General features: G+C 49.7%; 1 protein-coding gene across 1 annotated transcript in view; it reads right to left on the bottom strand.

The window, feature by feature from the left end:
• Nucleotides 1-9,048, bottom strand: part of LOC141749289 (monocarboxylate transporter 2-like) — a 28,708-nt gene extending 19,660 nt beyond the window's left edge. The window contains exon 1 of the mRNA XM_074602601.1: nucleotides 8,609-9,048. Coding sequence (XP_074458702.1) covers nucleotides 8,609-8,834 — 226 coding nt within the window. The 5' untranslated portion in view covers nucleotides 8,835-9,048. The remainder of the gene's footprint in view (nucleotides 1-8,608) is intronic.
• Between the last annotated feature and the right edge of the window lie 3,034 nt (nucleotides 9,049-12,082).

Below are 12,082 nucleotides of genomic sequence, written 5' to 3'. Positions count from 1 at the left end.
TAACACCTGCCTGCGAAGCATTAACAACACCCCAACCAAAACTCTTTGCTTTCTTGTTCCTTGTTCTTATTAATCTCAGTTTTTATTAAGTCTATCACGTCTCTGTTACTGCTGCCTGGTGACCTTGCTAGTTCCTACGAAGGGCGAAATGATAAAGCTTTGTGACCAAGTCCACGAACACAGAAATATTTCACCTGCACCTATAGTGCTATTATAGCTCTTAAGTAGAACAGGGCTATTTAAAAAAATAAAAAATATAAGCACATACGTGGTGACCTTGCAGGGCTTGACTGCTCTCTGAGAGTCAGGAGAAGTATATGAATGTGCAGCGCCATCCATTACGGAAATCAAATCATTCCTCATACAGCTTTCTTAACAAAATCCAGGATCATAATGGTGCTGCTACCCCAGGGATTGCCCCAGAGAGGGGAGACATCTTGTTGCAATGACACAGGGAGGCTGATTGGCTCTTGGTGGGACTCCAAGAGGTGGAGATGATAAAGAAAAGGATGAAGTCCAGCACCGGGTAGCTGAGCTGCACGTACGCAGGGAGCACCTGCCTGCGCTTGGGCCATGCTGGGAGGATGCTGGATATTCACTGTGGATAAACAGAGATACTCCTTTTCTTTCAGCCTACACAAAATATCCAGGTGGGAAAGAACATGGCTAGGGAAAACCTAGTGAAAGCCCTATTTGAGAACTTTTATTGAACCAATGCTGTAAGCACAGAAGTAGAGAGAGTTGATACGTGATGAATTACTGCAAATATTGCCTGTCCTCCCCTCCTCTCCCTCTCCTCTCTTGTAACCCTCGCTCAGCACTAAGGGCTGATGATGGAGGTGCTCATGTTGTTTCGGACACGCTCAGGTAACTGAGACATCCCGCGAGGTGGTCAGACAAAACACAGGACCCAGAGGACACGGGTGCTGGGTTTCCCGGAAAGACTAGCGAGCAGCCGGCTGTGCACCGCAGATCCTCGCTGCATCCGTATGGGCTGAGCATCCCAAATGCAAACCGTGCCCAGGTAACTCACCCTTTTATTTTTCTGCTAAGCCCATGTTATAGAAAATGATGGGAAGCCCACAGCGCAACCACCCACGCGTAATGCACAAGGATAACCCCTCGGCTTTTTAGGAGCAAAGCCACTCGTGGGAACTCACAGTCTTGGGGCTCTGGGTTTCTCAAAGAACAAGAAAAAGCCCCAGCACGTGCTGCGGCAGCTGATTTCTCAGCAGCAGGGGATGAAAACAGCAGCAACAGCATGTGAGCACAGTATCTGCAAAAGGACTCATGCCTTGCAGACATTATTTCTTAAACCAGACAACAGCCCCGTAGGCTGCTCCGCACAGGCAACCAGCTCTCACGCAAACAGCTCTCTTCCCCGCGGCAAGGGGGGTGCCCAGCCGTTTGGGACTCCACAAACAGAAAATCCACCGCAAAATGCTGGGCAATGCACAAGATGCAATTTTTCCAGTCAGCCCCATCACTGAGCTTTCAGCAGGAAACACAGTAAAGCCCCCACCGGTCAAGGCACGTCCTGCCCTGGCGCTTCTGGTCCATCAGGCAACATCTGAGCCAAAACTGGCTTGCAGAGAGCTTGTGTCTCCTGAGGACTGGCCGGGGCTCTGTCACCCACTTGCTGCTTGGGTGAAAAAACACTGACGCCTCCCTTCCCACGCCTCAGGTTCCCCATTTTAGTGCTCCGGTACTTCCCAACTATTTGCAAGCACTCGGGATGTGTGGAGAGCCCTGGGTGAGGCCTTCTGGAGGCAGAGAAGGTTTTGATGAAGTTTGGACCAGACCAGAAGAGAACATTGGCAGTTTTGATTAAGTTAGAAACTGCAGAATCAAACTCATTATTAATATAGCTTTACACCACTGCATGTTGTAAGGTGCTTTCTAAACCTGTCACTGCAATTTATCATGCTAGCAGCGTAATAAAATACAGCTATAAAATTTTGGATTAAATGTTCAAGGTCAATGGTCGACTTTCAACTTCCCAATCTCTTCGTTGCTGCTTTAGCAGACGCTCTATTAAGCAGCTACAAGCTCTGGGAGAAAGTTTCTTTGGAGAAAAGACTCAGTTGTGGAGCATTTCCAGAACTAAATCTTGAGACATTTCATCCCATTACAAAACAATAAATAATAAATAACAAGAGTAGTAAACACTGGCACCTGGCTTCAAGATAAAGCTTTTACTTGAGAAATGCTCTTATTTCTTTTGGGTTTGCAAGAGGTGGCTCTCTGCACCTGTCCTGGAAAATAGACAGAAGTTGATTCCCTAATTTTAATAGAAATTTGGATCTGTAAGAACAGCACCCTGGGGATTTTGGGGGAGTATTACAGCAGCAAATAGCAAGCCTGAGACCAAGACTCCTCTGCACTACATACTGAATAAAAACAGTGTACGGTCCTGGTGCAACTTAGCTTTTTATGTATTAAGGGGCAACAGAAGCAGCACCTATTTACATCTACAAACTGTATACTAACATGCACACACAAGGCTTAGCGGCACAGCAGTTGCAAAAGAGTGAGATTCTGCAAAATAAGGAAAAAAATATGGTCAGATGTCTCCTGCTGTAGCCCCAGCTATTTAAGCTTATCAGCTGAAATGACTCTGTGTCAGGATCTGACCTCTGAGTTTCACTCAGGTGATTTCTGTGGTTTCATTACAATGATGGAACGAGCATTTTGACCACACAGTCACCATTAAAAAAAAAAAAATCAAAAATGCAGATACTTTCCTGGATATTAAATTATTCTCTCTATTCTAGCACACGTGCCAGAAAGCTGGCTCATTGTTCAAGCTCTAACAGTTGGACATAATAAAAGACACTATTTCTTCCCACGATCCTTACCTCTCTTACAGCCTTAGAGGAGACCATAACAGCTATGAGAACATTGCTGCTATTAAATTAGTGGCATCAGTATTTCTTATTTTTAGAATGTTTGGCTACTTCCCCCGATGCTGAATAGGGCAACTAAATTACTAGCAAATTAATATTGCTTATCTTTTCCTTCCTGGGAGCTCAACCACCTCCTGCTTTCCCTGGGTAATGGTTATCACCAGGGACTCATCTGTGGCCTAGTTTGAAATGTGTCGCCCTTAAAAATGGGAAGAGGGCAGCACAGTTTGGTATTGTGAACACGACATGGACACAGAGCCCAAGTCAGAAGGCGTGAAGGCCAAAGGCTTTAGTTTTTGCGATTATATTATTTGAGATTGTCTCCCTGAACAAAACTCATCCCTGCACATGAGGATGTTGGACTGTCCTTGGATGATGGACTCTCCTTGGGAGTCCAAGGAGGCAGTATGCAAAAGGAAACCCTGCCCAGGGTACGCAGCAGCACGATGGCTGCCCTATGATGTTCCACATTTTGACAATGTTGGCATTTTTCATGATAAGGGTGGTGAGGCACTGGAACAGGCTGCCCAGCGAAGTTACAGATGCCCCATGCCTGGAGGTGTTCAAGGCCAGGCTGGATGGGGCTTTGAGCAGCCTGGTCTGGTGGGAGGTGTCCCTGCCCAGGGCAGGGGGGCTGGAACTAGATGACCTTTAATGTCCCTTCCAACCTAAACCACTCTATGATTCTATGTCCTTGTCACCCCCAGAGCCTGATACCCAGGAGCTGAGGTGCAGCTAGAAGCACCTTTAGGGAAGGATGACGGCATCTCCCCCGGTCTCTTATGGACAGATCCTCGTTCCTTTTCTCTACATCTAGCGAAGACTTTGCTCCATAATACTTTTCTCATTTGGGGTAAGGAATGAGTTCTTCACCCATGACAAAAAAAAAAAAAAAATAGAAACATTGTGAAACAGAAATCCTTTTTTTATCAGATTGATAGGGTTTCACCCTGCAGGGTTTGGTCAGAGAAAAGCAATGTTCCCTCATGCTCCTTACTCACAAACCTCCCGGTTTGCCCTCCGCAACTGGAAACGTGGAATTGCTGAACATGAACACTGCCGAGAACTACAAGTACCCTATCATAAAGTCCAGGCTATCCACTTTACTGCACACTAATCTGTTTTACTACTTGTATTATAGTGACAGAATTGTTTTCTGCAACCTAGTTCAGATTAAGAAACTGGGGGATAAGACACATTAAAACTTCTGCAATATATATTGCCAGAGCCTCGGCTGGTGTAAAACAGCTTCCTAGGGGAATTAAGCAAAAAGTGAAGGGCAGAAACAGTCTTGGCTGCTGATTTTTCAGTCTTCATCTGAAAAACTGGCACTGCTCTGGTGTTACAAGCTAAAGCCTCAGGTAGTCACTGTAAATCTGCATCCATGCTGTCAAAGTCAACAGAGCTACTCCAGTGGAGATTTGTGAGTCCATGTGAGTGTTTTCAGAAAATATGCTTCATTTGCATTATTTACAAAGCGCAAACATAAGCTCTGTCACACAGTAAGCAGCACAGCCTAAAAACATTAGTCCCCACACCAAGGAGCGTGCCAAGGAACCGAGTCACTGTTTCCTGAGGATGTCTGCAAACAAAAGCTGTTGTCAATGAGAGCATCAGACCCTCTGTGCCCTGCCAAGGCACCGGGTGGCACGGCTGCCACAAGATCCTGGGGACGGGGACATCCCCATACTCGGATGCCAGCTCATAGGCAGCCAACCACCCTGCCCGGCCTCGCTGCCCCGAGTCCTGGTCGTGTCCACGGCACAGCCCGGGGACATGGCCCAACACCAGGGAGGGGACACCAACACTACAGTCCTTCCCTGAAGCCAACTGAGCAAACAGTGGAGCCTGCACACTCGTGAGGAAAGCTTTGGATCTACGTGGCCACCTTCCAAATCACGGACATTTACTGCTGGTGGAGCAGGGGGAAGGGGTGGAGGTGAGGCAAGTTTGGGGCTTTCCTTTCCTGGCTGTGACGCCCAAACCTGACACCAGCAAATGCACCATTTGGCCCCATTGGCCCCCCCAGGACACGGGCCTGATGCCCCATGCAGGAGATGCTCAGTGCCCCCGGGACGGTTCCCACGCGGCTGCAGACTGCATACCCCCCTGCACACCCCCCTGCACCTCCGCACAGCCTGTGACAGTTCTGCTCACCATTGCTGTGGGAAAGGACAGGAAGGAATGGAGAAGCCATGGCAATAATTACCTGGTTTAGTAACTCTACTTGCTACTCAGGACTATGATAAAAGCTTGCTTTGGCACTTTTAGAATTTCTTTGCTTTCTGAAAAGATTACCAAAAATCCAGTGTTTAACTATTTTTTCTAGTTTTTCAGCAAAGTCAGTCAAGCTTTGCCGCACGGGCATCCCAACAGCTCTAACAAGCACCGCAGCAGAGCAAGACTTTGGCAGCTCACAGGAACCATCGCCCCGTTCCTTTAAGGAGAATTTCCAAATCACTGAGGTCGTTCATAAGTCAAACCCGCTCTAGTATTAAATGCCCAGTCAATCAAATTAGATGTGTTAAATACACTTCTGGGCACGTGTGTTTCATTTGCTCCATGTTCTGCAAACTCCCACCACGGCCCCGTCTGCAGCCATCGAGCAACTCGGCGCCTCAGCCGGGATCGCTGCAGAGAGAGGGATGATCAAACGAGCATAAATCTCATTCAAGAGCAGAGCAGAGGAGGGGAGGACTATTAAACGGCCATAACTCTGAGCAACTGCAAGGCAAGTGGGAAGGAACAAAGGTATAATCACCTACAATTAAGTCTAACAGTGCCCAGTTGTATCACCTCCCCTATTACCATATAATAGCATAAGGGAGGGTAGTTAAAGCTCCTTGCAAAAAGGCAGGAGGCGATCAGTTAATTGGGATAAAACTCCACTACAACATCCCAGGTGCAGCGCGCACAGCACTGGCTTGAGCACTTGCAGAGAAAGAGAAGGAAGTGGGCTGGAGAGTCTGCAGACAGGAGAAGGCAGAGGAGATGCCAGCAGCATTTCACCTGCCCCAGCACCAGCTCGTCGGCCGTGACCTGCACCCCGAGAGGTTCCAGTCCCCCAGCTACACCCCTGTGAGCAACTTTGGGCATTGACAGGTCCAGGGTTAATCTGCAGAGCATGTTCCTCACTCAGTTGTGGTCAGGCACGAAGTATCTCTGCCATACCAGAGGGTGGGGGGGACATGTTTTTGTTGGAAGACAAAGCAGAGCTGGCAACAACCCACAGCCAGGGAGCCCTCAACCTACAGATTAACTACTTTGGTGCGTTTATTGCAGCATTACTGGATAGGCGATGGGATATCGCTTCAGCACGTGACAGTACGCAGAGGGAGCATGCTTTTTGGGGATGCGCCATCAAGGTCTCGCCCCACCCCATGGCAGAGCAGGGTTTCGCACGGCTTCACTGTGGATGATGGTGTCCAAACCAAAGCGTGCCTTCAGCAAACGGGCTGAAAACACAAGACCATCATGATGGTGCCTTGAGCCCCAGCTAACACCTACCCAAGACTGAGTGCAGCAGAAGAAACAGCATTTCTTCAGGAAGACGGTTTTCACTGTACAACGCCCTGAGCTACTGGGAAGACAGCAACATGTCAGGCACTCAGCCATCAGGGAGAGCCGCGGTCCCTGCTCTCCATGGGACACATTTAGCACACTCACCTAAATCGAAACCCCAACCCCAGCCTTCCCAAAAAGTGATGTCCTAATTTCAGTACCAGACCATGAAATTTACAGCAACCTCCACTCCTTCATATATTTTTGGTACCAAACATTAGCCATCTCTCTTTGACTTCTAAAACACGCAGCTTCCAAGACGCTCGTCTGTAGGCAACTGAGCATGCCAAAGCCGTGGGCCACCTGCTTTTCCTTTTTTTCCCAACTAACTGCTTCAGAGACATTCCACATAATTTACCCTAGCCCCTTAACACAGCACTTGCATAGCATCTAAATGACAAGCGGTCCTTCTGCCTGCCTCCTCATGGCAGTTTGCCTCCCCCACTGCAACCCACTTGCCCATAGAGAGCCCGGCTGTTTCCTTTTCACTGCAGACTCCTTATTTATATTGCTGGGGCTGAGGGAAAAGTGCTTTTCTCTGCATTTAATAACAAGTCGCAGCAGAAACCTATCCCAAAGCTGCAGTGCTACCCAGGGCTCGGGCTCAGCATCCCATCAGGGAGGCCAAGGGGGTGGCCCAGGACAATGGCACTGGCTTGAGTGGAGGATTTCTCTTTCTAAATGGCTGATTGGGTTTTGCCCTTGAAGTGCTCCATGTGTGGGGTCTCAAAGAGGAATTCAGCCCTTGCAGAGCTACTCTCCGTGGGACCAAGCCTTTGCAGTGGGTTACAATAGAGTAGATTGCTACCACTTTACAAACCTTTACAAAGCATCTTTACTTTCATTACCAACTGTGCTCTCCAAAAAGCACTACAATGCATTATTAAGGAATAAAAACCATCCATTTTTAAAAACAAAGAGTATTTTCAGAATTGCTTTAATGGCCAGGATAAATATTGAAGTTTCCTGCAATTACAGAGTGTCGTTCCTGCCTACCTCCCATTACAGACTTAATCAAAGGCAGCCCAAGTTTTTCATTGAGTCATGAAAGTGATATCAAAAGCATAAAAAAAAAGAGCAAAGTTATATGCACTGCACTGCAACTGATAAGAATTATTGACTCTGGCGATTTCATTGCTGTAATTATAAGCAGCCACAATAAACAAGCAGCTACTTCGTTTATTGCTCTACTCCACGCTCACCTTTGGCTGAAACCCAGACCCAGCTGTTTTACACCAGCCTATTCTCAGGGCTTTTTCACTGATGCCCACAGAAAGCTTTTGATCTTCTGGTTTCTGGTTGTGGACCACCACTGCCACCCTCAGCAACACACCAGGTCTGGGTCACACCACTGCACTTCACAGCCTCTCGGGTGCAAAGTTACTGACTTGGGTCAAAGCAAGGCAGGAGGCGGCCAGCACCTCTTCGAAACATCTTGCCTGTCCCCTCACCACTCGGATACAAGGAGCAGGGCTGGTGCTCCCTGCCTTTGAGGAACGGAGGTGATGTGTGACAGGGCCAAGGACACATTTTGTTTGTGGTGTCAGAGAAATCCCCCAACGCAGCTCGTGGCTGGCAGCGTGGCCGGGGAAGGGGATGCAGCAATGGGGGACACCATGCAGCTCTGCCTCTGGTGGGCAGAAGATACTGCATGCCTGCCTTTATGAAGGCTTCTGCATAACCCCGCACCCATATTAGTGACGTGAGCCCTGTTTTATAAAGCAGCAAAGCTGCTGCAAACACAGCTGGAAATAAAGGGGATGCCAGCACCAAACTGGTCACAGACCACATTTTCAAAGGCATTTCGAGCCCTCCACAGGCCCAAAAGGCACACAGAGGGGTCAAAAGACGCCTGCACCTGCTGAACCCAGAGACAAATTCAGAAGGCACCAGGCCTGTTTGAAAATCCCAACCAAGACCAATTTACCTCTGAAAACCTGCTTCTTAGCCCCTTTAGGCTCCACAAATGACTTGTTTCCCTGAATGACGTTAGAAACACGATCAGAAAATAAGCCCATTAATCACACCCGTGCAGATGGACACTGCTGCTATCCCTGTACGCTGGCCCGGGGTGGACATTGCTGGCTCATTTCTACTTTTATAACACCCCACGCCGCAGGGGCTGGTGCAGGTTTACTCACCTGCACCGTACGTCGTGGCCAACATGATGGAGGAGACCCACGCGATCTCGCTATAGGACGTGCCAAAGAAATCCTGGATTTCTTTAAAGAAGATGGCTAAGCCTTTGGGGAAGGCGTACGCGAAGCCGATAGAAATGAAAGCGCCGAAGACCACCACCCAGCCCCAGCCACCGTCCGGGGGGCCGGAGGGTGACATGGCCGGGCTGTGCGAGCGGCCACCCGACATTCCTTGGAAAGCCCTGAAAAACAAAGTCCAAAGGCGTCGCGTCAGTTCCGGAGACGCTGCTCCCCCAGATCCCTGCTCTGCAGCCACAGCATCGCCCCAACGCAGCTTTGGGCTGGTTATTTATTCCCAATGTCACGCCCCACCCCTGCCGTTTGGCCTTGCCATTTAACGCAAAGAATATCAGCTATATGCAACGGTGCCGCTGGCATCCCTACTGGGGCTGGGCGGGGGGGAAGGGGAGCAGAAACACCCCGTGGAGATGGATCAGCTTAGAAGCGGCGGCTGCGTCCCGCCGCACCGCACCGCACCGCACCGCTCGTGGGAACCCAGCCCTCCCCCCCGGGCCCGCTCCGCAAGGCAGCCCCCGCACACGCGTGGGACCCCGCACCCCCCCCGGGCAGCACCCACCTGCGGGATCGCGGCGGCGGCGCCGTCACTGATCCCCCCCGCGGGGAGAGGAGGGGCCGGGCCGGGGGGGGGCCGCCCGCACCACCCCAGGCGGGACCGTCCCGCCCCAGCCCCGCTCCCGTCCCGCCCCGCGTTACCTGCCTTTCTGCTTCCCCCCCACCTTGTTTTCCCTCGCCCCCCCGACAAAGGCGAGGCGTTGCGGGAGGCAGCAGCGGCACCCAGCCACCCCGCGGGCCTTCGTTAAACCATCCTCAGTTATTTTAATGGAAATGATTTTCTTTTTTTTTTAAACTTGTGTTTCCACCAGCATCCCAGCTCTTTTCTCCTCCTTACAGAGTTGCACACCGCTCTCCTGTCCCCGTACCACTACATCACTGCAGACCTGTGCAGGTGTCCGCCCAGTATTTATATTCACCAATTTGCTGTATATTCTAGTTTTTACTAGAATATGCTAGTTTTTACTAGAATATACATTAGCCATGTTTGCTTTTGCTGGAAGGTGGCAGTTTCGCTCCCAGACGTGCATCTCGCTCAACCTGGCTCCTCCTGCCACAAGTAACAGCCCCACAGGTCTTGGAGGAATTCAGCCACGTGCCCTCCTGGCCCCAATTTTGGGGACATTCATATGGAGGTGGCAGGTGGGTGTCAGCACCCTGTCACCTCCCGCTCTGCCTCCAGCCTCCGGGAGAGGGAGACCTTCTGCCCTCCATGTGTAACCATGAAGGCTGGAGTAGGGTTTGGGCAGATTTTACAAATTATTTTGGCAAAAGACGTTTCGCCTGCAAATCAATTCCACTGTGTTGCAAACATGGCCCTTTCTTCCCAGTTCTCCTAAGCAGAGCTTCCATCCCCCCACCCCCCGCCTTGGCTTCTCTGTACGTTAAGGCTCAGACCAACTCTTCCCTAATCTCCTGTAAAGCTGTATTCAGTCTGTTGTCAAAAAAGACAACCTCACACTCAAAACCAAGTCACACTAGTTCAGTGGCTGGAAATCAGTGGGTTTTAAAATCTGCATTCAAATGCTGCTGCTGTTGACTTTTCTTTCCTCCTCTTCTTTTTGAGCCAAACACCACCCACGTGCCGATGTCATGGGGCAGTGGGTTCTCTCCTCCTGCTCTGACCAAGACAAGAGGTCCCTGCCCACGCCCCCTGCATGGGGATCCCAAGAGCCCTTCCCAGATAGTCTGGGACAGAGCAGATCCCTACACTCCTGAGGAGCTCTGTAAGGCTTTGCCACTGTCCCATCTGACACCCTTCTGGGCCTGTACACAGCTTTTCCCTCCCCAAGGAATGGGGACACAAAACTTGCTGCTCCAGGTTGGGGTTTCTGCTCTAATTTAGAATTAGATTTTAACAGCGGTACCACTCTCGGTTCAGGTACAAACATGTCAGTCTCTAATGAAGTGAGAAGGAGCTCGCTGCCTGCCTCTTTCCACTCTCCCAAAACAGATCCTGTGTTACTGTAAATCCCATTTTTCTGCATCCGCAATAAAGCAATAATGGAGAGGGGAGGAAAAATCAGTGCCTTGCTCAGTAATTTTCCTGGCACAGTTAATCTAGAGCTTTAAAGATCTCCTTACAACACTTCTGTACGATGTTTTATTACTACTATTTCTTTCTTCCTATAAAACTGAGTAAACTTCAAAGGACCAGGAGACCTTTACTCTCAGGTACAGGGTCACGGTGTGATGACCCAGAGAGTTTTGGTTTGGTGCAGCCCAGACCCACTTTATGGGCCGTAAGGATCCCTGCTTTTACTGCATCGCTTGTACCGTGCGCAGTCCCGCATCCACGAAGGCGCAGGGTGCAGTGGCAGGCAGTCTGCCATCACAGGAGACTATTGAAGTCTCTCCAGTATGAGAACCCTGTCTGCAGCTGAACAAGGGGATGGTCAAGAGGAAAGCGCTGTTTTCCTCTATTTTCCTACGGAGGAACGGGAATGTGGAGTAGTGGATTTTTTTCTAAGAAATGGGAATAGAGTTTGTTTCAGCAGCTGGTTTTTGTGTTCTGCCAAAAATAAAAAAAATCGGACCAAATCTAAATAAACACACCTGAGACTGAACATCCTTAGCAGCAGTGTGGAAGGTGGGGAGGGCAGATGGAAACCCCCGGGAGCAGAGGGATGAAGAATCAGGTACAACTCCAGCCATCACCTCAGCTGGGAGTTTCCTTCTGCAGAAATACCACGTTTAGTGTCGCATTAAAGAATGTCCTCTGCAGCAAACCCCGCCATGACACCTTCTGGGTAAACATTCACACAAACTGGTGGCAAACTCAAAACTGGAGCAGGAAACTAGTTGCAGTGGGAGATATTGAGGGCAAACAAATGATTTCTAAAGATCTCTGAAAACAATTAGTCTTTGCCCTCCCCTCGCAGCTCTGAAGAGATGCTCACAAGCAAAGCACGACAGCCTGAGGGCAGAGGGTGGGACTGGCAGTAGAAATCCTGGGCTGATGAGGTCAAAAAGGACTTCCTGGCAATTTGGGGAGACTTGGGCTCATCTCACAGAGGTTGCCTACATGAGTGCTCCCCCTCCGTTTTGGGAGCACAGACCCTCCCCAGAGCCAGCTCCGTTCTCTCAGCCACAGACAGCAGACGCTTCCTGGAGGGCAGGTTTTTTAATTTGCTGGCAAGCGGCACCAAAATTGATTAAAATTGCAAAATACCTTTTCAAATGCCTCATTTCCCTATCGCAGACCTCCATGTAAATAAGCGACTGCCATCGTATTCCCAGCGCTCCGCTCCCCAGCTGTCGAAAGAAGATGGGCAAAGCGGGAAAAGGGGCCAGGAGCAAGGCAGAATTTGAAACTCTTCCTCGCTCCCCAAAAGGGCCTGTTTT

The sequence above is a fragment of the Larus michahellis genome, chromosome 10 (assembly GCF_964199755.1).
Source record: "Larus michahellis chromosome 10, bLarMic1.1, whole genome shotgun sequence".
Classification (NCBI taxonomy): Eukaryota; Metazoa; Chordata; class Aves; order Charadriiformes; family Laridae; genus Larus; species Larus michahellis.
The sequence above is the reverse complement of the archived record's forward strand: the minus strand, read 5'-3'. Positions and strand labels throughout refer to the sequence as shown.